General features: G+C 59.1%; 1 protein-coding gene across 2 annotated transcripts in view; it reads right to left on the bottom strand.

Annotated features, from left to right (window-relative positions):
• SCARF2 (scavenger receptor class F member 2) overlaps positions 1 to 23,939 on the bottom strand; it is a 38,764-nt gene extending 14,825 nt beyond the window's left edge. The window contains exons 1-8 of one of the 2 annotated variants that reach the window (XM_067307011.1): positions 23,554 to 23,939; positions 11,943 to 12,001; positions 9,294 to 9,395; positions 8,097 to 8,616; positions 7,506 to 7,724; positions 6,732 to 6,860; positions 1,810 to 1,913; positions 1,450 to 1,567 (exon numbers count right to left, since the gene is read on the bottom strand). In XM_067307011.1, coding sequence (XP_067163112.1) covers positions 1,450 to 1,567; positions 1,810 to 1,913; positions 6,732 to 6,860; positions 7,506 to 7,724; positions 8,097 to 8,616; positions 9,294 to 9,395; positions 11,943 to 12,001; positions 23,554 to 23,777 — 1,475 coding nt within the window. In that variant the 5' untranslated portion in view covers positions 23,778 to 23,939. Of the gene's footprint in view, positions 1 to 1,449; positions 1,568 to 1,809; positions 1,914 to 6,731; positions 6,861 to 7,505; positions 7,725 to 8,096; positions 8,617 to 9,293; positions 9,396 to 10,550; positions 10,568 to 11,942; positions 12,002 to 23,553 lie in introns of those variants that run through there. The other variant, XM_067307012.1, reaches the window with a different exon arrangement.
• Between the last annotated feature and the right edge of the window lie 669 nt (positions 23,940 to 24,608).

Raw genomic sequence — 24,608 nt, 5'->3', positions numbered from 1 at the left:
ATGTCCCCACACCGGGCACCTGTGCCGGCCCCGCGCAGAGACGTGGCACAAGCGGAGCGGCTGGCAACCTGGCGGGCCACCAGCGTGGTGGCACATGCTCCCCGCAGCCGGAGGTAACGGTGCAGCAGGGCCATGCGGCGTTGCAGCGTTGCAGCATTGCAGGAGGCTTAATTTGCCCAAGCAGGTTGCCCGGTGTTCACAGCTCTTCGGTGTCTGCGGGGCTGCCTCCAGCGACAGCAATTTCTGTTGAGCATCCTACTGCCAAAACAGCCTCGACTAGCAGCATTTTAGGGAAGCCGGGGGGGTCTCATTTTACCCCACAGAATGAATGATTTTGTGTCCGACCACCCTGCAAAGTGCACTCTGCAGTGCTGTCAAAAGTGCAGACATCTTGACTTTGCTGCAGGCACCGATTTGAGAACTTCTGCCTTGAAGGACTGCTCGAACAACCTCTGTGCCAGCAGCATCCTCTGGATTGCCTCAGTTTGGCCAAGAAACACAGAAATTGGTCAATTTTCTTTTTGATTAAATCTGTACAATTGGAAATACTCTGCGCTCCTGGGTGAGTTTGGGAGAGAGCGTTCAACTGAATTTCCCTGAGCTTAGCAAATATTTCTTTCCTGTGGGTTTAGTAGGAGCCATGCGGCCGCATGGCAGGATACAGGCATTAGCTCTCCACAGCATGCAGTAAAACTGCCCCTTTTTCTCCTAAGTTATACTCACTTGACCCCTTTTGCTGGTCCAGGTTCGTTGTTCCCCTGCCCGAACGTTCCCATGCAGTGGGGGAAAAAAGCAGTGCTCCAAAGAGACTGGGCAAGCAGTCCTTGGGGTAGAGCAGGCCGTGTGCCTTCCCCAAAGCTGCCCTCGGAGAGCCTCTTGCCAGGGAACCCGCTCACACCTCGGGGTCCCGCTGCCGGCACCCCGGTCCCGGCGGGTGCGAGCTGCCGCGACTCTGCTCTTCCCAAGCACCAGCGCACCGTGCTGCGGTCCCCCGTCCTGGGCTGGCTTTGCTCGCCGGCTGCAACACCTCCTGTCCTCGCTGTGACACATCGCGGCTGCCCGCCCTGGTCCCCGCAGCACCGTCGAGCCCCCAACGGCCCGGCCGCACCGCATCTCCCAGCCTTGCGGGCTCTGCTGCAGCCTGGTGAGACCGTGACCCCACCGTGCGCCAAGGAGGCCAGCCCGGAGCAACGGCTGTGTTCAGCTTCGGGAAGTTAGAAGGAAACTGTGTTTTCCACCCAACCTGTGAAGCCCCATGGAGAGCCGAGGGCAGCAGCACACGGAGGCTGTCCCCCGCCGGTCGCAGCGATGTCCCCAGCTTCCCCCGGATCTGCAGGACCTAGCTGCTCCCCGCTGCCTCGGGGGCTGCAGCAGAAACTGGCTGGACTGGGTCCGAGCCCTGGAAAGCTCTGGGAATGCCACACTGTGCGGCCGGATCCCAGCACTCACCCGTGGGCTTCGTCCTTCTTGCGACAGACGCAGCAGCAGCAGAGCAGCGAGAGCAGCAGGATGAGCAGCAACGCCAGGAGGGCTCCTGCCCCGATCACCCCCATCCGCTGGTTGGCCTCTGCAAGACAGACCAGGTGCCGTTAGCCGCGGCGCCGCGGCCCCGGGGCTGCGGAAGGAGGGAGGAAGAGGCAAGGGGTGCATGCAAACAGGAGCTGCAAATGCAACCGTGGGGAGAGCCCAGCCGTTAACGCAGGGATAACGCGCAAGCCCGCTGCGAGCTTTGCGTTCTCGTTGGTGCCCGGAGGCTGGGGAGGCCCCCGGGGCTCGGGGGACACCCGGTCCGTGCCTGGCAGCACTCACCCATGTGGCAGGCGCCCGTCAGCGGGTCGCAGGTGTCGTCGTGGCAGCTGCAGGCCTCAGCGCAGTTGGCTCCGTAGTGGCCCGGCGGGCACGTCAGGTTGCAGCTGGGGAGGGAAGGGGCCACGTCGGAGCAGTCCGGGCTCCCGCCAAGCCCACGCTGCCCGCTCGGCGGTGGCAGCATCACTGGGGGGCTGCTCTGCCTTCACCTCTCTGACTGGCTACTTTTCCCTCCTAAAACCTCTGCGCTCTTGGAAAGAGCAGGATTGCCTTGCTGTCCACCCGCTTTGCCCCCCCAGGTCCCCCAAGCTGGGGTCACACTTCTCCTGGCTGCTCTCCAATGCAGGTTTCCTCCTTTGGGACCCTGCTCATCGCGATCCCGCACGACTCGGCCGCCTGCCAAGGGGCTTTTCTAGTCCCCTGCCTGCTCGGGGCATCTGGCTCAGACGCTCGCCCTGTCTGTTCTCCACATGGCTGGAGATTCCTCCTCCACTCCTGCTTACTTTGCAAGGCTGCGCAATTAGGTTCACGGCATAGTAGCTATGAAAGGTCATTAGCCCATCAGTCACATTTAAAGATGCCCCAGAGAGCAGCAGCTTTTGGTCCCGAGAGTCACGTGCATGGTTTCTAACTCAGCTATTTCACGGGTGACGTGGTCTCAGTACCCTGCTGGGCTGGCTCTACGCATCTCCCGAAGCACGTGCTGAGCAGAGCCCTTCCACTGCAGCCCACGATCTTGGAAGACTCCCAAATTTTTCTTCCAGAAGGGAAAACAACTGACCAGCCCCTAGCAGAGACGGCTGAGGCTCTGTCAAGCCAAATCTTGCTTCAGCTGAGCCCGGCATCGGTTCTCCTCAGACAAAATGACTGCTCCTGGGAGAAGCCAGCATCTGCTCTCTGCTCCACCTAGGTGAGGGGCTTGTGCAGAAACAGGGCAGCTACCCACAGATATCAGTGCTTGAGCATGGAAAATATGTGCTAAACACATGTGAAAGCACTCAAGGCTCTTGGTCTCTGCTGGTGGCATTTTGCTCTTGGGTAAGATGAGACCTGCAGCACCAGCCTCCACCCCAGCAGGCCCTCCACCAGGGTTGCTGTGGACAGGGGACAGTTCTGGGGGACAACGACAGCTCTGAGAGACACAAAACACCTTTCTTTTCTAACACGCTTTATTCAACAGTGGTTGGGTTGATATTCCAAAACGCGGCTGAGCTGGGATGCCGCCTCACGAGCAAACCTGTCACCTCATGGCAAAGACGCTCTTGAAAGCAAACAGCAACCTGCAGGTTTGCTGCCCATGCAGAGCAGAGACTGCACACACAACTACACATCCATAGCCTCTGGGATTTTAAAGAAAACGTTTTCATTTTTTTTCTTTGAAACTAAGTGTCTACAACAGCCACAGAAGATGTAGCCAAGGGCTTTAATTAAAGGAATTCAGACATAATTTGAAAGGATCAAATCAAGCACTAAGCAAAACAAAACCAGCCTGCGTCATGATCCAAGGGCTGCAGAATCGGAGTCAAGTCACAGCCAAAGCCAGCACTGCCAGAAATGGGGGGGCAGAGCAGCCTGGAGCTCACCTCCTCCAGCCTGCCTCTGCCAGCTCGTCCTGAACGCTGCCCGAGGAGCTCTCCTGTGTTCAGAAATCACTGCCAATGGCTCAAATTGCAGGAAGAGCCGAGCACAGAATGAGGTGTGCGAGACCAACGGGTGAAGCTCACCTCACTAGCAGTGGGACAGGTACTGCGACAGAGGACTTGGATGGATTTAAGGGGTGCTGCTCCAAAGCTCTGCAGCAGCCCAGAGATGGCAGCAACAACAAGCTCCACCCGCAAGGGGACCAGAGGCACTGCTGGATGCCGAACCCCTTGCCAGCCTCTCCTGGGCGGCATCGACCCAAAGAGAGACACTGCATGCCACAGGAGCCAGCCAGGCCCCAGTCCAAACCCTGCTCCCCCAGGAGCACCGGCAGACACATCTGCTCCATCTGACACAGTCCAGCCACCTCCAGTTGCCCTCAGGCACTGCGGGATGTACAGCTGGGCTGGCTCGACTAAAGACATTTCATGCTGCTTCGGCTTTCAAAGTTTCACCCTTGCACAGCCCCGTGCCCACGCGCCGCCACGTGCCAGTCGTGGACGGGAGATTGGTGCAGAGCCCGTGCAGATGCCCCAGCCGCTCAAAGCAGCTGTGCTGGGATAGCAAACACGTGGCAGGACAGAGGGGTGGAAGCAGTGATATTTTCTAGGCAGTCCAAAACACCATTCGTTACTTCAGTTACCCAACATTTCTTAGGCTTGCAGCTGTCCCATCAGTTTGATCCAAATGTCTGTCCCAGGCTAACAGATTTTGGGGGAAAAAAGAGGGGGGCAATTTTTTTCCAAGCAGGTCCAGACATCTCTGGGAATGATGCTGAGGAAATAAATTGCTTTGTGCACATTACAAACATGTTACCAGCCTTCCCTTTAGCGTCCTTGTGACACACAGCTGAGAGGACACCCCTACATGGTGAAGACATCCCTTTTGCCATCCTTTCAAAAGCCTTCCTATATTTGGCCAAATTACAAGCTTCTGAAAAAAACAGTAGTTTGCACATAGTCACAGAGATTTGCCTGACCACCAAGAAAATCCCCCAGTGTCCATGCCCACTAGGCATGTCCTCTTTTAGCACAAGTTTCCCTGTGATTACAGCTCTGGGATACTGCTGTGGCAGGGCCCTGGCCACCTCTCTCTCCCTGCCTGCTTTCTGCCCCTTCTCTCCCCACCTGCACCTTGAGGCCAGTCCCAGCAAGGACGAGAGCAGCATATGCACATCTGCATCCTGAGCACCCCCAGTCCCTACACCACATGGTGCTGCGGAGGGGCCTTTAGCTCTCATGCCCCAGGGGTGGTTTTAAGAGTTTAAGTTGGGTTCTGCCCTCAATCACTGTGCCAAAAGTGGCACCATGCAATGTCCCCCCACAAAAAAGCTCCTGCTGCACTGGGAATCTCTTACTTTCTACTTTTCTACCAAAGCACCGAAGAAAAGCACAGATGTTAAGCATGGGCTTTCTAGGTTGGTTTTGTTTCCGTAACGCTATTTTCCAGCCAGGCAGCTTCCACTATCATCTGTGCAGTTCTTTCACCATGTGCAGAAGAGCACAAATATTGCACAAATCCAAAAAAACCAACAGAAAAGCTAAGGCAGGGACTTAGCAATCCCCCTCCATGGGCTGCTGGCTTCAGGTCAGCACAGAAAGGTCTCAGAGCTCATGATAGGCCTCTCCAAAACATGGGCTTTTCTGTGCATTTGGAGGTTAAGTGGCACTTTCACCTAACACCAAGCCACCATTCGCCTGGCTGAGCATAGCTGCCTGTGCAGCAGGGTGTTATTTTGGAGGCTGGAGGTCAGGAACGGCCTCCTTGCTTCATCATGGTTCTCAACAGTGAGTCCCAAGAAAAAAAGTGAGAAAAATTCTCAAATAGAAATGCTCCCCATTTCTGCTCCCTGAGAGAACTGCTGGCACGGGCTGGAAGTCAGCCAGGCAGGCCCCAAAATGCTTCTTCAGCTGCCATCAGCCTCACAGTTAATTGCCGGGAAAAGCAGAATGACACACGGTGGGACCCTGGGGAAGCTCATTTCCATGCCTGAGCTGGATGGGAAACAGTTTCCTCACGTTTTCAAAAGATGTTTCTGTTCCACATTGGAAAAAAAGAGAGAAGGAATGAGACCGCATTTGGCCATCCCCTTCCCCAGCTCGGAGGCAGTGGAAGGAACGGACGCGGAGCAAGCAAGCGAGCGCGTGAGCAAAGGGCCATCTTTTCCTTTCTTTGGGGAGGGGGGAAAAGGGAAGGGGCCAGGGTTAGGGCTCATCCCTGCGATGTGGAACGTCCAGGTTTGGGCTGTAGTTCGGAGTAGGAACAACACGCGAATGCCATAACCGTGAGGCTATTTGCTATTCTGGGATGTGGTTTTCTCTTGCTTTCCCTCACTCTCTTTTTGACTAGAAATTCCATCTTGAACTTGAAAACACTTTTTGATGAAGGCATTTGTTTTTGCCAAGCTGACATTTCCTAAAGCAAAATCCCTTTGTCAAGAATTCCTCACTAACTCTGGCCCATCCAACTATTACTGGGAGAGCAAGATCTATACCACAACTTGGTGGTATTTGACCAAAAGCCCTGAGGGCATTGCCTTCCCAGCCAGGGGCTCTGCAGGAGGGCACCTGCTCTCCAAAGAGCCCAAAGAACTTTGAATGGCATAAGATGCCACCACCCCCACCACTGTAAACATGTTTTCATCTGTCACAATCAGGGGATAGGACCAGATTCCCAGCAATCCCCTATTTTACTTCCTGAATTGCAGATTTATCATGCTTGAGGATGAAGGTACCACAACTCAGGGAGCAAACATCTTGCATTGTGCTCCACAAACCTCCCAAGAATTGTCATACAAGAACTTTTAATGCAAGAAGCCTGTTTTCTACGAACTGCATAGGACCCAAGCCACCAGTGTGCCAGACTTCCTCTCCTCAAGCCCTGATGTAGGGTCTGAAAGTGACACCAAATGCTGCAGCTCCATTGCTTTGATAACCGCCCCCTGCTAGGAAGCACTGCCCTGGAGACACAGAACAATTCATGGATCTGCTCAGTGGGTCTGGGCTCTGAAACCTGCCCAAATAGGCCTCGAAAGCTTTCACTCCTGACATGCAAGAAGTGAAGATGAGCTCTGTGCAGGTACATGGTGGGCTTTATCCAGTGCAGACACACAGTGCATCCCCCAGCTCTGCACCCACCCTGGGAACTCAGTGGGGCTTGCAGAATGGCAGCACCCCTCCGCTCCTCCGGGCCTGGCTGGCACCTGGCAGATTGCTCTGAACTCACTGGAGAGGTGCGCGTGCCCAGGGTCTGTCCCAAAGCGCGCCCGGGTGCTGCTCACTTACTAGGTGCCATGGGAGCCTGCCCGGCAGAGGCATCTGCCTGTCTCGAAGTGGCACTCGCCATTGACGCAGTCGCTGCACACGAAGGCGCAGTTCTCGCCATACGTCCCGTTTCGACACTTGGTTTCGCACCTAGGGAGCATGCAAAAAGAGGCAGCTAGAGCATCCTGGGAGCCCACGGGGACCGGGCTTTCCTTGGCAAATGGGACGCCTGCCACTATTTCACAAGCTTTCCTCTCTGGGGAAGGGGACAAGAGGTCCTGAGCGCAGCAGCAGGTGGTGGATAAAGCCAGCTCCCCAGCAGCATCCCTTCCAGCCGTGCTGCCCCGTGCTGCAGGCTGCTGCTCGCCAAGAGCTGCTGGTCGGCACCCAGCCCTCCTGCCTGCTCAGCGGAGCTGCCAGGGAGGGAAATGGGGCTGTGTGGTGCCAGGACTGCTCTGAGTCCTGTTGTGATCTCCTAAGGTTACCCTAGGATCAACAAACAGGTATACCAGGTCACGGGGAAGGGGTCTAGCAGGCTTTCTATGGTCCCACAGCCATGTCAGCAGGCTCAACCCACCTCTGGCCTCCCCTCCTGGCTGCAGAGACATGGGCCATAGCCAAAAGTCTGCCTCTGGGCCCTGGTCATGGACTAGCAGAGAGGCTGTGACACCGCTCCGCCAAGATGCCAGAGCCCGGCGGGGGACCAGCTATGCTGCCTCATGGCAGGCCCACCGGTGTTAAGGGGCCTGGGCCAGTCGGGTCCCAGATGTAGCCTCAGCCCTTGGCCGGACTCACCGGTCTCCAATCCAGCCAGGGTTGCAGTGCGAGCACTTGCCATTGATGTGGTTGCAGGTGTGACCGTCCTTGCATGGGGGACAGATTTTCTCGCAGCCCTCTCCATAGAAGCCGGGTGAGCAGGGTTGGTCACACTTGGTGCCGTTCCAGCCAGCCTCGCACGTCAGGCAGCGCCCATCAGCAACAGTGCAAGGCTGCAGACTCTTGCACTGTCCACAGCTACGATGGCCGAGGAGGAAACGTCACATGTTGCAACATCCCTGTGGTGGCTCTGCGTTCCCAGCCGTGTGGAGCATGAGCACGGCCCCTAAGTTATCTATCTTCCACCTTTCCCCTGACCAGCCCCATCTCCTGTGCTTAGCGCTCCATCATTCACATCTGCCAAAATCAGATGCCACCCTGCACACCCTGGCACGGGGTGCTCCATCTCCCCTCCCAGAGACCCAGCAGGCAGGACACCCATGCTGGCCCTTTCCCTCCTCTCTGTCCTCCCCAGTACGTGAGACGAGTGCAGCCTATCAGACCGTGGGTCAGGCAGTGCCAAAGGCTGGAGCAGGGCCCAGTCTGGCACAGCGAGGTCTGAACACTTACCGCCTCCTGCAACCTTGGCCGTAGAAGCCGGCTGGGCAGGGCTCGCGGCAGTATTTGCCCCGGTATCCTGGCTCACAAGTGCAGGTCCCATCCACCTGGTTGCACTTGCCCTTGTAGCACTGGCAGTAGCGGTCGCAGCGTGGCCCGAACGTCCGCTCACGGCACTGGCAGCGCCCCGTGAACTGCTCGCAGGGTGAGTTGTTGCAGGAGCACTGGTTGTTGCAGCCGCGGCCCCACCAGCCCGGCTGGCACAGGCAGTTGCCTGTCTGCTGGTCGCACTGCGAGTTGTGGCTGCAGTAGCAGGAGCTGGAGCACTGGGGACCCCACCAATTGGGCTCGCAGGTGCACTTGCCTGTCTTCTGGTCGCACTTGCCATGCTTGCAGAGGCAGCCGTTCTCGCACTTGGGCCCCCAGCGGTTGGGGTTGCAGGTGCACTGGCCTGTCACGTCCTCGCACTGTCCGTTTGGGTGGCAGCTGCACATCTCCTTGCAGTCGGGACCCCAGAACTGGCGGGGACACTCTGCGGAACAACCGACGCACCAGCAGGTAGTGGTGGGCAACCCCGGCCACGGCACGTGGCACCTCCCCATGACCCCTCACATCCTGGCCACTAACCAACCCCCACGCCATGGAGACCCCCATCCCACACTGGATCTCTTGGCCATGGTCCCCACCACCCAGTGCATCCTCCCCTCCCCTCCTGGTCCACATCTAGAGGACTGGATCAGAGAGGAGACCCCTCCTAAGCGATGACGACCTGGGCATAAAACCGGGGGCCGGCAAGGAACATTGCAGGGTTTGCAGGCACCTTTCTCTAATGCTCTTCTCTGTAACATCATCTCACAATGATCCAGAGCGTTGGCCCTGGGGCCACCCCAGCTAACTGCGCTGAGGACACACAGGGTCCTGGGAGCTGCCTACCCTGAGCAGGCACTGCTGCTCCCGAGCTGGGACAAGGACAGGGCGCTAGAGCAGGCTATATGGTGAAAATAACCAGGGCCTGGGGCAGACCGTGCCCCGTTGGAGCTGGACTGGTGCCTCTGTGGGGACATCTCAGCCCGGGGCTGCTGTTAGCGGGGCAGCCCTGGAGAGCAGCTCACATTTGCACAGACCGGACCGGGCACTGCGCTCGCTCGCAAGCGGTGCGGGAGAGGGGGCCATGCCATGCCATGCCACGTGGGGCCCACTGGTACTCACTGGTGTCGCAGTTGGCGCCAAAGTACCCATGGCGGCAGCGGCACTCGCCGGGCCTCACGCACACCTCGTTCTCCTTGCAGGTGAAGTTCCCCTCGCACACAGCTGGACAGATGGACAGACAGCACTCGTGACTGTGCAGCATGGGCAGGGCAAGGCTGGCTTGCGTGGCCTGGCCCCTGCCAGCCTGGGGGCACCAGGTACCACCGCATACATCTCCTGGTGCCCAAGGAGATGAGCCCCACACTGGCCTTGCCCTCCCAGCCCACCCTGCCTTGCAGAGTGCGGACACCAGCTCTGCCGGTCCCCAGGTACCTGAGATGGCCACAGCTGGCCCTGGGCATGGGAAGGGGAGTGTGGGCATGCTCAGGGTGCTGCTGAGCCCTGGCACAGTGCCTGTTCCCTGCAAGCAGAGAGGTGCTCGCCCAGCCCAGCCTAGCAGACTGGATGGGGGCCTCACCAGAAAGATGCCACCAGCCGACCTGCTCAGCCCTGTCCCTGCCACCAGCCTTCTGCCACCCTGCTCAGCTCCATCTCTGCCGCCCTGCTTAGCCCTGTCCCTGCCACCAGCTTCCTGCCACCCTGCTCAGCTCCATCCCTGCCGCCCTGCTTAGCCCTGTCCCTGCCACCAGCCTCCTGCCACCCTGCTCAGCTCCATCCCTGCCACCAGGCTCCTGCCGCCCCGCTCAGCCCCATCCCTGCCACAAGCTTCCTGCCACCCCGCTCAGCCCCGTCCGTGCCACCAGCCTGCAGCCCGCGGCAGCAGCTCTCGCTCCAGGAACGGGACAGCTTCTCCCTGGCTCCCCAGGCAGCTCCTCTTCCCCAGCAGAGGCAGCTGTGGGCAGGGGCTGTCTCCAGCCCCAGGGCGGGATGGAGGCGCTGGGGGGGACCTTGCAGGCGGCCACGAGCCCTGTCCCCCTCCCCACGCTCACCGCAGGCCGCAGCGGCCTCGCCGCCCCCCCAGACACCACGTCTCGCGCCGCACCTGGGTCCCCGGGCCGGGCCGGGCCGGGCCAGCAGCCGGCCGAAGCCCCCCGCCCGCCTCCTGCCGAGGGGCGCCGGGGCAGGGCGAGCTGCCGGCGCGGCGGGAGGGCCGAGCGCCGGGGACACGCTGCACGGCCTCCCCGCGCGGGCGGCAGCGCCGGCCCCCCGAAACCACCGCAGCGAGGCCACGCGGGGGCCGGTGCCCGCGGCTCCCCCAGCAGAGCCTCCTGAGCCACAGCGAGAGGAAGGGCGGCCGACTCGTACAATCCACCTTACCTGGGAGTTCTTAGACCTACGGTGATGGATACTATAGAAAACCCTAAAATAGACAGATTAAACAGGTTAGGAGCAGTGAGCCTAACGGTTAGAGCAGGGTTGTGGGGCAGGGGGAGAGCGGAGACAGGGACAGCTTGCGGTTTCTTCCTACCGGGCCTGTTCCCCCCCGACTCCTTGGAGACCTGTCCTTCCTGCTCCCTGGCGGAGAGATGAAGGGGCCACATCCTATTTTCGGGGCACAAACACATGCAGAGAGCAGTTATGGGGGCTCATGCGTGGTGAGTTAGTTTGTTACGTGGCCCTCGCCCTGGCTGCATGGCGCCGGAGCTGCTGCGGCGCTCCTCCGGCTCTGGCGGGGCAGGGAAGCTCCGCGCCGGCACGAACGCAGCGAGCCTCTCCTCCCGCCGGGGCAGCCCCGAGATCGCGGCCCCCAGGACCGCAGCGGGGAGCGAGAGACAGCATGGCCGGCCGAAACTGCGGGGGATTTCGCAGCGACCTAAAAACAGCCTCCCGCACGCTGGGGCGCTGCAGGATGCGAGAAGTCCCGGCTGGAGCGCCATGACGGCCAGCACGAGCTCCCGGCCCGCTGCCGCTGCTCCTGCCGGCCTGCTCGGCGGCCCTCGGCTCGCAGCCTGGCTCCCTCCAGGCCGGCCCGGCTGTCTGGACTCGCCTTCATGGGCCACAGCTGACACATGCCTGTTCCTGGCGTTTTTTCCTTCCGCTCACTGCTGGCAGGCTCGGGCTCGACTCCGAGCGCTGGAGCAACATCCGCGGGAGCCTCCGGGTCCCGTCCCTGCAGCCGCCCTCTCCCTCGCCTTTACACCCCATCCATGCCCCCGGCTTTGCCTGGCCCCGGAGGACACCTCGCCGTCCCCTGGTCTGAGAGCAGGGTCCCCACGACCTCAACGGCTCCCTTCGCTCTTTGAACCCGGGGCAGTTGGCAGGGACACCCCAGCATGGAGGAGAACGCCCCGGCCTGGGAGCAGGGCTCAGACTCCTGCAGACCCCAAAGAGCAGGGAGCAGGGAGCCGTCGGGGCAGCCGGCATTGCCGAAGGAGGCAGGGCAGGGGCCTGGCTCTGCGACGGGGGCCCCAGGATGTGGGGGACCCCAGCACTCGCTGCCGGAGGAGCCATGGGAAGCACCCTCTCCATCTGCTTTCCGCACGCCGAGCTTGCTCTGAGCGCTGGAAGAAAGGCAGGAAAGTCTCTAGACTCTCAGGGGAGCGTCTGAGCCCGGCTGTGCACAGAGATCCCTCGGTAAAGGCTTTTCGTTGCTGAGCAAGTCAGGGAGGCCTCCGGCAGCGGGAAGAGCAGCCTTTGGCAAGGCAAAGAGAGCTCAGTAAAGGGAGAACAGAAGAGCAACGTCTATCAAAGCAAAATGCCAACGCTTACCTATTAAACACTCATTTCCTTGTTGCCTCCATCCTGGGCAGCACACAAGCACTGAGAAGCTGCACGAAAGAAAACACAAATGGTTTACAATCCTCAGAAGCCCTCGGTCCCTCCCAAAAACCTGCCAAGAGCCCACACGTGGCACCACGATGGTGAGGCACATGCCTCCCAGCTCATCAAGCCCGGCATGAGGGGCTGCCAACTCTTCCTCCACACCGGACTCTTCCCCCTCTTTGCATGGGGCACCTGAGCCAGAGATCAGCTGCTGGGGGGCCCACGTGGGCGCACAGAGTGGCCCACGTGGGTGCACAGTGGGACCCATGCGGGCACCGGCTCAAAAGGCCACACCAGCAAGCTGAGGCGGCACTTTGAGTACTGGGAAGGAGGTAGGAAGCGAGAATCAGAAAAGTTCCTCCCAAAATCACTAATTAGCACCAATTTGCCTTTTGAAAACACACGCAATTTCCTCACGACTGTCTACACATTCCTTCTGAAAAATCCAGGGCAAGCGTGATGAGAAAAATCTTATCTGCCCCTCAGAAACATCACAGATTGTCAGTTTTCCTATGTTATTAATTCTGTCTGGACAGTTCAATACTGGTGTCTCTTCCTAAACAAAGTAGGAGCAACAAAGCAAATGAAAATTTCATTTTCAAATATTATAGTCTACCCCCCCCAATAAAAAACAAACAAAAAACCCCCCAAAACAACACCTGAAGACGTGGGAAGTCTGTAAATGTCCCAGGGCAGAAACAATGGCTTTGCCCCTGCGCGTCCAGCAAAGCGTCCTGTTCCCGAGCGAGCCGGGATCGGGGCGCGGGCAGCAGCGGGGGGCCCCGGCTCACCTCGGCCGCTCCGGCGCCGGGGCTGCGCGAAAGCCCTGCCGGCCCACCGCGGAGCGAGGGCTCGGGCTTGGGCTCGGGCTCGGCGCAGCGAGACGCCTGGCTCGCTTTCCCTTGGACTGCGCTGCAGTGACCCAGGCCTTTGGCACAAAGCGGAGACCAGACGAATCTCCTGCTGCAGATCGCGGCCCCAGCCCCGCTCGCAGCTTCCACTTTCTGTTACAGAAGCAGCGCTGGGAGTGGGAGCTGCAAGTGGCTACGCCGGGACAGATACGCAAGCGGGGCGTTTTGCCCAGTCCCACACCCATAGATCCTCCCATTTCTATTCTGCTCCTTTCTCCCCACCCAAATTTGGCAGCAAGGCTGAGAGTGGGAAAACGAGCAGCTTCTGCATGTCTCCTTGTTCTGCATCCTTCAGTCTGGGAAAATTTGTTCCTGCTCAGCATGTTTTGGGCACTTTGGGGTAAAAATAGCAGTAGGCTCCCCTTCCTGGAGGAGACCCTTCCTCCCAGGGTCTGCAGCCCACAGTGGCTCTCGCAGGCTGGCACAAGTACCCCGCTGCCCTGTGTGCCAGCTGCCCCATGTGGCTGCAGGCCCATGGGGGCCACGTGCCACCTGCAGATCAGACAGGGAATGTCCCACAAAGCTCAGGGACGACCTGTACCCCTCCAGCTGGCGCAAGGACAGTGGGTCACCATTTGGCCCAGGCTTTCCCTGAGACCACTGGATGGCACGGTTAAATGGGACCACTTCTTGCACTGCCCCGTTTCACTGTGGAACTCATTGCCGCAGGATGCAAAAGAATAAACGTAATCCAAAAACAGCCGACAGGCTCAGTGCAGATGAAAACCACCAGCACTGGAAGGTCTCAGATCCTGCCCGTCATGGCCCGCACAAGGAGGCAAGTCACGCAGGCAAGGGGATCTGGGCCCTGAGGACCTCCACATTGACCCACACGAGGTGAAGCATGGTTGTGGGGAACCTCATAGCTAGCACGAGGTGAAACGAGTGCCGTTCACCGGCTCACAGTGCATTACGATCTGCCTCTCCCGAAGAAACAAGAGTGCCCTGCTCTCAGGAAATGGCTCAGCTCATGTTACTGCCAGCTAATGTTTAAGGATAGAATAAACTGAACGTATTCCGTGATCGAGGCGTCAGAAAATAATATTTAGAAATTAAGTTACAAAAGAAGAGCACAGACAAAGCAGGGAACTTTAATGAAGAGCTAAATCTGGGTTTGTTGCTCAGCGGCCTCCATGTCTCGACAGCCCTGGGGGATGGCAGCTCTGCTCCCCAGCTCCAGCCCAGGGCTGGGCCACCCCAAAGCCATCCTGGAGCTTGGGCTTCTCTTGCCACCCAGGTGGAAGTGGGCTGCCAGCCCCCCCGTACAACTGCCCTGCACAACCAGCTCCTTCTCCAGCTCACAGGGAGCATCCTGGCCTTTCTGACCTGCGCCTTGTTTGCAATCACTCCCACGAGCCGGGATGGGGGGCAGGTACACCACGTGGTGAGGCGGGCAAGGGGACACCCTCTACCCACTCCGGCCATTCTGCAAGCACATTTCTACTGCATTCTTTGACTAACATATCTTTTCCAGCCTGCTGGCTTTTCCTGTTTACTAATGTTTTACAATAGCAGTGAAATATTATAGCAACACAAGGCTGGGAACATTTGCAGCACTTGCAAGCTTATAGGTCCACAACTATCCTTGCTGGGACCCCAAGGAGAGCCCACCAAATGCACAGACTGGCCAACAGTGTGTTTTCTAAGTGACTGAAGTGACATTTTCTAAGTTTCTCTTCCCCATCTTGTTTTGCCACCCAGTTAGACGCAGCGGCCCAGCCAGCACAAGCAGGAGGCTGTTTGCAGGGTTTCTTGCACTCTCCAAAGCACTTCCAGGGATGAACGCCAGGAGCAGGGCCGGAGCAATGCTGGGCTTTTTCCATCCTGCACCCCGAGTCCTTTGGACAAGAGGCTCATGCCAAGACCAAGTCCCCAGTGGAGCCACTTGGAAAATGGAGAGTGCTTCAGAACAGGAAAAGGATTTTCTCTGGATATTTTGGGTTTTCTAACATTTCCCAGCTGCCCCCAGCTCCAGGCCTGTGCATGACACTCAGCAAGGGAAAGCAGGACCTCTCGGGTCCAAACACAACTGGGGCAGAGACCAGTGAGTCCCTGGAGAAGAAGAGGAAGCGAGAGGGACTCTCCCGCGCTCTGGATCACGGCAGGATGCCTGGCACGCCACAATAGCAATGAGCAGACAGCAGTGTCTGCTAGGAGAAGAGACCTGCTGTGCTTGCAACCTCAGTGTCAGCTGAGTGATGCACCTGCAGCCACCCCGGGCTGGCGGCAACCTCGCAGCACCTCTGCTCCCTCCCTAGGTGTGAGGCAAAGCGCCTGCCAGCACGAGAGCAGGGCGGCCTGAGCATCCCTCCCTGCCTGTGCCATGTCTTGGCAGCTATGGCCCCAACAAGAAGAGCCCGTAGGGCTGGGGTTGGGGAGGAGGAGGCTGGGGGAAGCACGTGGGGACCCAAGCTCAGGATTGCCCCAACAGATCTGGGGAGGAAAGCGTTCCTCTGGCCTGCCTGCTCTTCCAGCATTGCCGTATCACTGGGAAACATCAGGAAGGATTTCTTCGTGGATCTCTTCTAATGTCGCTTGCCCAGACTCCCAAAGGGGCTCGGCAATACCCTCCACATGCTCTGCTGACTGCAGGTGGCTGGGACGGGGTCCTCGAGCCCTTCGGGGTCCTGGGACAGGGCCCATGTGTCAGACTCCTGGTGACCCCAGGTCCTGGGAGCACCATGCACAGACTGGAAAATTTGCCGTCAGCCAGGTCGCTCTTGAGACAGGTCTGTGCCCAGCCAACACAGGGACAAGGCGCCCAGGGCTCCCTCGGAGACGCAGCACTGGGATACCTGGCTCCCTGCTCATGTCCCCAGGTGGGACACGTGGGGACTCAGCAGGGACTCTTGGGACACGCTCATTTAATGATCCCCCCCGCCAATAAGAGGCTTGGGGTAGCCTCATGGGCCCTCCCAGCAGCATTGCAGGGACGGTCCCGCACCAGCTGACCTTCTGCGTAAGGAGCTGGGAGGCTGGCTGCATGCAGAGGGAGCAGCACAACCCTCTCCCGGCAGCACAGCAGGGCTGATTCACACCGGTTTCCACTGTGAGCAACACCAGGATCAGCCCTCCATCCTCATCCTCCCTTGCCTCCCAGCCTGTCGGCTCTGCTTCTCTTTCCCCCGCACCCTCCCCGGCTCTCCTTCACCTCTGCTCGTGGGAGGCCACAGTCTGGCCCCCAGGACCCTCCTCCCTTCCACCCTCAGCCCTCTCCCCTTCCCCTTCTGGGCACGCATCCACAAATGCAGCTCGCGCTGCACTCCAGGCCTCCGGCCCACCATCCAAACTAGCTCTTGGCCTGCCCTCTCCCAAGCTCTGCACGGCCAAACTCCCTCATCTCAGCTGCCAGCTTCCTTTTCTCTCCAGCTCGTAACCTCAGCTCTGCTCTCCCCAAACACATACGGCACGGGTCAGCTTCCTGCTGAGCCTCCCTCCCACACCATCTCCGTGCCCTTCTGCCGACCAGAGCTCCTCTCACTTCCTAAGCCCAGGCAGCCCCTGGCCTTCCTCCAACGTTGTCCGTCTGCCACCCGCCTTCCAGCGTCCTTTCTCCTACACCGGGCTCCAACCTGTCTCCCTTTTCCTCCCCAGCTCTCACACACAACTCCCTGCCGCGGGGATGCTGCTCTCCAGAACTCAGCTGCCCTGCGCTCCTCTCCATGAGGTCCCACTGCCCGCGCCAGCGTCCACCACCCAGTGACCGACGACAGCCTCCAGCACCTGCTGCTCCACCAGCATTTCCAAGCCAGGCCTGGTTCATCACTCCCACCATGGTTCCACGATAGTCCAAGATTGGGGGTGCCTCCCAGACCCCCAAGCCCCCACCTTCTTAGCTGTCCTTCACCGTCCTTGATGGAGATTTTTGCCACTCCGGTTGCTATTTCCAACCCTTTGTGCAGTGGAGGGTGCCTGGCCAGGTAGCCTGCTATGTCCTCATGCAACCCAGGTGCTGGGAAGGACGCATGGAAAATGTATGCCCTCTCCCAGGGAAACAGCACACGGCCCTGCCCGGGGTGTTCCAGCAAAGCAGAAAGGCACAGCAGCAGCCCAGGGCCCACCATCCCAGGAAGCAACCAGAGATGCATGCAATGAGCAACCCCAGTGGGAATCCAACTTGCCCTGCCAAAGCCTGGTGGCACATCCCACCAGGGTCCCACATCTCCTCAGCAGAGGGGCAGGGCCAGCCCCAGGGAAAACACACATTCAACATGAACTATGTGGTCACCGCTGGAGATGGGAGCTACTTTAGAGGTTTATTAACCGGCCCAAAGGACACTGTAGTCGAGGAAAACTTTAGCACAGGCTGGTTCAGCAGTGAAAGACAGAGCTTGGAATGCATTTTTTTTTCTTTAAACGTAACAAACGCAAAAAAGGAGGAGGAGACAGCAAGAAAATATTCGGTCTAAACCAAGCACAGTCACAGGATCATGTCTGACTGCCAGAATGACTTGTCCTGGGTTTGGGGGGTGGAGGGGGGGGCACTGACAGCAGCTGCAGGCAAAATGTGGTCAATGAGGAGACCAAAATCAAATTTCAAAGCCATGTAAACAGGGGAGCACTGAGACAACAGCACTTCCTCAGGCAGCACCAGCAAGGCTGATACTGAAACGCTGCATCTACATTTCATAAAGGATGTTGAAAAATTGGAAGGGAGGCAGAAAAGAACCACAAAAATGATTCAAGGCCTGGAAAAAATGCCTTACAGTCAGAGACCAAAATAGCTCAATCTATTTAGTCAATCAAAAAGAAGATTATGAGACGACGTGATTGCAGTGTGCGAGTACCTCCACGGAGGGAACCCACGGTTCGAGCGGGGTCTCTGATCCAGCAGAAAAGGTGCTGCAGGACCCGGTGGCTGGGAGCCGAGCCAGAAGGGTCGAGCATGCGAGGAGATGCACTCTGTTAGCAGCGAGGGGGGATTAACCATTAAAACCAACGCCCTGGGGATGGGGCGGGCCAGAGGCTCTTCAAACCCAGGCGAGATTCCTCTCTGCAAGACACGTTAGTCCAACACAAGTTATTGGGCTCCGTCCAGGAGAACGGGATGAAGTTTAACGGGCTGTGACAGACGGGAGGGGAGCCGGTCGGGAATTTTCTGACAAAAGCCTTTTGCCCCAGCACGCTCCCCCGGGGGACGGCCGCGTGCCGCGGCAGCCCCCTGCCCCGTGTGGGCACCCGGCCCAGGCCTGGCCACCCGCGCGGTTCCCCCCCAGCCGCGAGGGCTCTGCCACGCATGTCTGCTGAGCGGCGCCCGGGGCAGAGGAAAGCCCTGGATTACCTCTGTTGGGATGCTCAGACACTGGCGGGGAAAGTTCACCTCCCACAGCCTCGGCGAGGAGCTGGGGTGGGGACTCTGGCTCCTTGACGCTCCCGCGGCGGATCAAAAGCGCCCGTTATTTTACATGGGATTACTTTCATTCCTCTACTTTTTTTTTCCTATCGTTAGAAATTCAGTGCCTGATGTTTTTAAATGCCCCAAAGGAAACAGTCACACGTTTGCAATGGGAAACACTTCACTAGAAAAATCTCATCTGGTCTCTTAGCCTGTCCCTTTCCAGTGCAAACCACAGATCTCCTCTTTTTCTCCCTCCCCTTGCAGGGAGGCACCTCCAAGATACCTGCAGGCATCCAGGCACACCGAAACAGCACAGCCCAGGAGGGAAAAGGACCATCTCAGATGCACCAAAAGTCCTGGGAGTCGCTGCTCCAGAAGTCCCAAGCACCGGCCGACTGTGAGGTCCGTCACGCTACGGCCCTCCATCACGGCATGAAAACACAGCATCAGGAAGGAAAACTAACCGTACCCTGAGAATAAACCCAAGTACGCATCTGAGAACCGAGTGCCTAGGAGATGCCAAGGGCATCATCTCAGAGCCCTTATCCACCCAATCCCCAGTGTGACCAACCTCCTTGTTCTCCAAAAAAGGGGGGAAATTCGGACTGCACCACAAATTTCTGCAGGACAGAGCACAGGGAGAGGGAACGAAAGCTCCTTTCTGAGCCTTGCAGGCCCACTAGCTGCCTGAAGCATATGTGCTTTGAACCCACCCGCAGACAGAGAGATCCTGGCCCTTTGGGCATGTGGAGGATGATGCAGACAAGCTGCTCCAAAGATAAAAAAAAAAGACCGAAGGTCTGCAGGTGCTGAGGCCGAGCAGGACATTAACCACAATCTAGCCTCGTCCCCAGCCCACACACAGCGCCTCTCCTGGAAACAGGATTAGGGCATATCTTTTAAGAGATATCTAATCTCTATTTAACTATGCCAGCCGATGGTTTCCAACACCTCTTTGCTCAGTCCTTCTCTCATTTATCAGCTGCTCTGACAGCTAATAAACTCACTTGTACTTCAAAGCTCAACTTATCTATCCACTACGCCCAACTGCTGGAGCTGCCAGCAAGGTAGGAAAGGCCTCTTCTCCCAGCAACTCATTGCAAAGTGCAAGTGCTCCTCGTCGCTTTGGCCAGAAAGTGCCCCACTCTGGTCAACCCTGGACAGACAGGACTGTGCCAAGAATGGGGCTCAGCCCCCACATCCTCCCAGAGGTTATTCCACCCTGCCAGGGCCTTTCCACCAAACGGCACATACATGCCTTCGTGCCTTGTCCCACAGCAGCGCCTGGACCAGAGCCAGAGCAGAGCTGGCTTTGGGGCAGTGTCAGACCCACAGAGAAGCGGTGCTGGCTGCAGAGAGGGATTGAACCTGCGGACTGAACCCAATAGTCGGAGAGCGATAGGTCCATTTCTGAAATGCACCTCTTGTTGTCCTTCCCTTCAAAGGGGATTCAGTTTGCGTCCTCCGTGACTCCTCTGCAACACACACTGAAGCACTGCAAGTGGGACAGTCGGGAGATTTGTTTAAAAATCTCTCTCCGCAATCAAACTAACATGCTAACATAGACATGTCCTGTACGAACAAGGGCTCCAGGCTTCATTTGATTTTTCTTTTCTTCAAAGTGCAGGAAAAAAAGAGGAGAGAAGAAACTGTCTCTGGGATGTGACTAGGTCTCAGGAATTTTAAGGATCCAGAAGAAAAGGAGCATGGATGTGGGCAGAGGTGGAGCTGTGACCTGCAGGGAGGCATGCCAACTCTTCCCACTGCTTCTGACACAATGCTGTATCCCACTTATGATAACCAACAGCAGGACTTAGGAGCTGCAGAAATTTGCAGGTTTTCAACAGTTTATTCTAGTAGAGAGGCAGATATTTTTTTCTTGCAGAATCAAAATAATCTTTGTTTTAGTGCCAGTTTCTTGAAGTGGTTCTACTTGAGCTACTGCTACAGATAGGTTTCCTGACACAGGAGAGACTGTTCCCCATCTGGACCAACACAATCCTCCACAACGAAAGAGCAGTAGGCCACACACCTAAAGAGCTTCTCTTGCAGAAGGGGAAAACCCATGGTTCAGATGGGAGTTGCTGCCAGAAGATTCAAGTTAAAAGCTCTCTGCTAATCCACCTTGCAGAAGGGAGCTGCAGAGGAACCTTATGGATGCACAGCGCATCCCCTAAGCCCAGTGCAACACTGCCACCTTCCCCAGTCACGCATCTCTCCCAGTTTTCAGTTCTCCGCAAACCATGTACCACAGAGTGCTACCCAAACTGGAGAGGGGCATTATCCCGACACCGAGCTCCTTCTTTCTCTGTCTCACCCATCACTTGGTGCCGTCCATGCTCCCCCTTGGTGACTGGTAGCATGCTGCACACCATTGACACGCAGACCTCTCAGGACCACCGGGCCCCAGACAGCTTCCTCCCACACAGGACTGGAAACTGGGATGTATCCCCATCCTAAGTTAGCTGTAATTCCCCAACCTGAAACCCATTAGAAACCACTAGCCTAGGGATCTAGACAAAGACAGTTTCCTCAGTGCAGTGTAGAACTGCACACTCGAAAGAAAACCTTCAGGCAGAGAAAGAAAAGAAGAAGAAGAAGAAGAAAAAGAAAAGATTACTGAAGGAGAGTTTTAGTGAGAAAAGGCTGAGGACAAAACAATTCCCAGTTCCCATGCACGTAGGGCTTGCTTTCACCAACCTTCATCCCTGATTTTCAAATTGCAGCTTCAGAGAGGGTCTTGTTAACTTTTAACTGATTACAAAAGAACATCAAATTTGAGAAGTGCAGTTCTATTTTGTACACAAAACTGTAACACCAAGCGGCTCCAAATATGTCCCTTTCTCCTCCCTTAAATTGTTTGAAATTCTGCCCGCTACCCAGGTCTCGGAAGCTCATAACAAGACGATGAAGCAAAAGAGAATCCTCCTTTCAAACACTCTTAAAAATCGTGGCCCGCATCACTGAACCCTTTCCCACTCCCCCTTAGACAGGGGTCTCTCGCCTGCATCAGGGCTTGTATCATCTCTAGAAGCATGGAAGCCGTTCAGAGCCACGCTGCAGCGATGAGGACAGGGTGACTGACGGAGCTGCAGACACCCACCTGGACGGCACAGCCGAGGGGAGCTGCAGGAGCAGGACACAGCTCCTCCGGCTGTGGGCTGGTGAGCCCGGGTTTGCAGCCCCCACTACGGTGGAAAAGCATGCAGATTTCCAAACCAACTGCATTTTTAGTCTTGCAGGAAAAGGAGCAAACTCATTCTGGGATCTCTCGTACCCAGATCGTGCCTAGACGCACACAGCGGAGCCCAGCGCTTGTACAACCATCTAGCGAAACATGTGGCAAAGAGTAAAACCAGCAGCTTTAATGAGCTCAAATGTTTAGGAAAGCTGCAGAACTGGGGGAGGGGGGAACTGGAAAACCAAAGATTGGCTGGTGGCTTGCATGTGTGAGGGGGACGCCTGCACCTCCTCTCCTATGGATATCCAACCCAGCTGCGCCCAGACCCCATGCCCAGAGCGGGACCTTCCAGCACCTCTCCCAGGCTTTTGTTCACTGTCGAAATCCAGTTCACCCGGCTCACCTTTGCTTCCATAGGCCTAGAAAAGCTTTTTAGTGCCCAATTCTCCCAACATCAGTAGGAGCTCACCATCTTCCCCCACCTCTACCCAGCAGAGCTGGGTGGGTTCTCAGACAGACAGATGCTCCCTGTACAGAGGGAGAAACAACCAGGTGCCCTCTCCCTGCCTGCCCAGGGCCTTGAATAGTCCCAGGACATGGGGAACGGTGGGACGGCTGCTCACAGACCTGAACTTCCTTTGTCTCCACTGGGAGGGGATGGCAGCTGGGCCAGGAACCAGCCCTGTAGGTCACCAGGCAGCTGGTGAGAGAACCGGTGCATCCTCCCCGGGTGCATCCTCTCCCGGTGCATCCTCCCCCATCCAGTAATGGCTCAAGGCTGTGAGCACAGCGGCTCAGCTAGCACACGGCTGGGAACCGCGGGCCGCTCTGGCTCATGAAATGCCTCCTTAGGAAACAGCCTGTAATTTGAGGAGGGGGCACCAGCGCCCTGCGGCCCTGCTGAATGGAGCCATTATGTGGGCCCCTCTAGCTTGCAGCACATGTTTTCCTTGTGGACTTGCCTGACCTCATGGGCACAACGTAAAGGTGCATTTATGGCCTGGGCCTCCCACAAAAGCAATGGCCTGGGGAACTTGCCCTTCCAACTGGGAAGGAGCTGGAGCAGCTCTGGGTGCTCCGTGCTTTGCAGGAGCCAGCCTGGCCAGGAGATCTTGGCTAGCACTACGCCCGAGTGCTGTGGAGAAGCTGGGCTTGGCCTGAGGTGATGCTCTGCATAGCGATCAGCAGTGTCAGCGGCACAAGGAGAGCAGAGGGAGCGGTGACGAGGCTGTGCCAGCTCCCAGAGCCCTTCCCCCAGCTAGGCAGGCAGGATGGGGCCCCCCAGCTGCACCAGGCCCCCTGGGAGAGCCAGGCTGTGCCAGCACTCCCTTTTTGAAACCAAACCCAAGTGTCCCAAAGCTGCCGGCTCTGTCATCCTGAGCAGCCTGGGGCAGCTCCACCAGGATACCCAGAGCATCCCAAACCCTGCCAGCCCAGGATCCCAGGCTTCTCCTGCAGCAGGACCGGTCCTGAGGGAAACAGGACCGGTTCCCGGCAGCAGAGTCAGCCCTGTACCGGCTCCCCACAACAGGATCAGCCTCTGAGGTCCCCCAGACCGATGCGCTGCAGCATGATCAGCTCCCCCGGGTCACCCAGGACCGATGTCCTGCTGCAGGACCGGTCCGAGGGGGAACAGGACTGGTTCCCCACAGCACGACCGGCTCCCCCTCGGGGCGCCCAGGACCGGTTCCCCGCAGCAGGACCGTCCCGGGGGGAGCAGGATAGGCTCTCCGCAGCACGACCGGCCCCGAGGGGAGCAGGACCGACCCGCCAGGGCACCCAGAATCGGCTTCCGGCAGCACGACCGGCCCCCCAAGAGGAGCAGGACCGGCTCCCCGGCCCCGGTCCCGCTCAGCTTGGGCTCCTCGCCCCTTCCCCGGCGCCCGGCCCGACGCCCCCAGCTCCCCCCACCTCAACCCCGCACAAGACGGACTTTGTCTTGGAAGGAGCCCAGGGCCGCGGCTCGCACGGGGGAGGGGAGCGGCGAGCCCGCCGCGCCGCGGAGCCCCGCCGCCTGCCCCGTGGCCGGCGAGCGCCGAGCCGCGTAGCGGGGGGACGCGCTGCCCCTCGGCGGCCCGGCCGGGGCTCACCTGCCCGCCCCCCGCCGCGCCCCCCCGCCGCTCCTACCCGGCGGCTCTGCAGACGTTCCTGCCGCGGGGGCTCAGCTCCTGCGCGGCTCCGCAGCTCAGCAGCAGCAGCAGCAGCAGCAGCAGCCGCAGCAGCAGCGCGGCTCCCGCTCCCGCTCCGGCTCCGGCTCCCGCTCCGGCTGCGGCTCGGGCGCGGCGGGGCTGCCGCAGCCCGCGGGCCGCCATGGCCGTCGGTGCCGCGGGGCCCGGCCCGGCCCGGCCCATCCCATGCGGGGCGCGGCGCCCCGGCTCCGCGGCTCCCCGGTGCCCGCCCTGCTCTGCCCTGCCCTGGCTGCCGCACGGCGGGCGGAAGCTGCAGTGCGAGCGCCGCGCTGCCGCCGCCGCCTCCCCCGCGCCCCTCTCGGCGGCGGCGGGAGGGGCCCGCCGCCAGCCAAGAAATTCCGCATTGGTTCCCCTGACGGCGGGCCAGGCTCCGGGGGCCGCGGGGCCGCCGCCTCCCCGCGCCGCCGCCGCCGCCTCCCCGCGCCGCCGCCGCTGCCGCGGCCCGCGCCGCCGCCGCGGCCCCGCTCCCCGACGGCGCCGCGCCGAGCGGCCCCGGCCGCGGATCCTGCCCGCGGGAAGGCGCTTGCGCCCGGGGCCGGGGGCACCGGGGCAGCGCGGGAGGCGGCTGCGGGGCCTCTGCGGGCGACGAGCCCTGCGGAGGCAGAGGCAGGTCCTCGAGGGGGCGAAGCTGCGAAGTCCCGGCCCCCAGCTCACCCCGGCGTCCAGCAGAGCCCCCGGGCGTCCCGCTGTCCCCAGGGGTCTGGCAGCTCCAGGTGCTGGACGTTGCCAGGTGCCCAGCAGCCCCAGGGGAGCTGGCAGAGCCCCGGGTGCCCAGCGGCCCCAGGGGTCCAGCAGTCCCGGGGTCTGGCAGCTCCAGGTGCTGGACGTTGCCGGGTGCCCAGCACCCCGGGGGAGCTGGCAGAGCCCCGGGTGCCCAGCAGCCCCAGGGGTCCAGCAGTCCTGGGGTCTGGCAGCTCCAGGTGCCAGAAGCCCCGGTCCCCAAGAGCCTCGAGTGACCGGCAGAGCCAGCCTGTTGGGAGCTCCATGCCCTCT

The sequence above is a fragment of the Apteryx mantelli genome, chromosome 17, assembly GCF_036417845.1.
Source record: "Apteryx mantelli isolate bAptMan1 chromosome 17, bAptMan1.hap1, whole genome shotgun sequence".
In the NCBI taxonomy this organism is placed as follows: domain Eukaryota; kingdom Metazoa; phylum Chordata; class Aves; order Apterygiformes; family Apterygidae; genus Apteryx; species Apteryx mantelli.
This window is presented reverse-complemented; position numbering and strand designations above follow the sequence as displayed.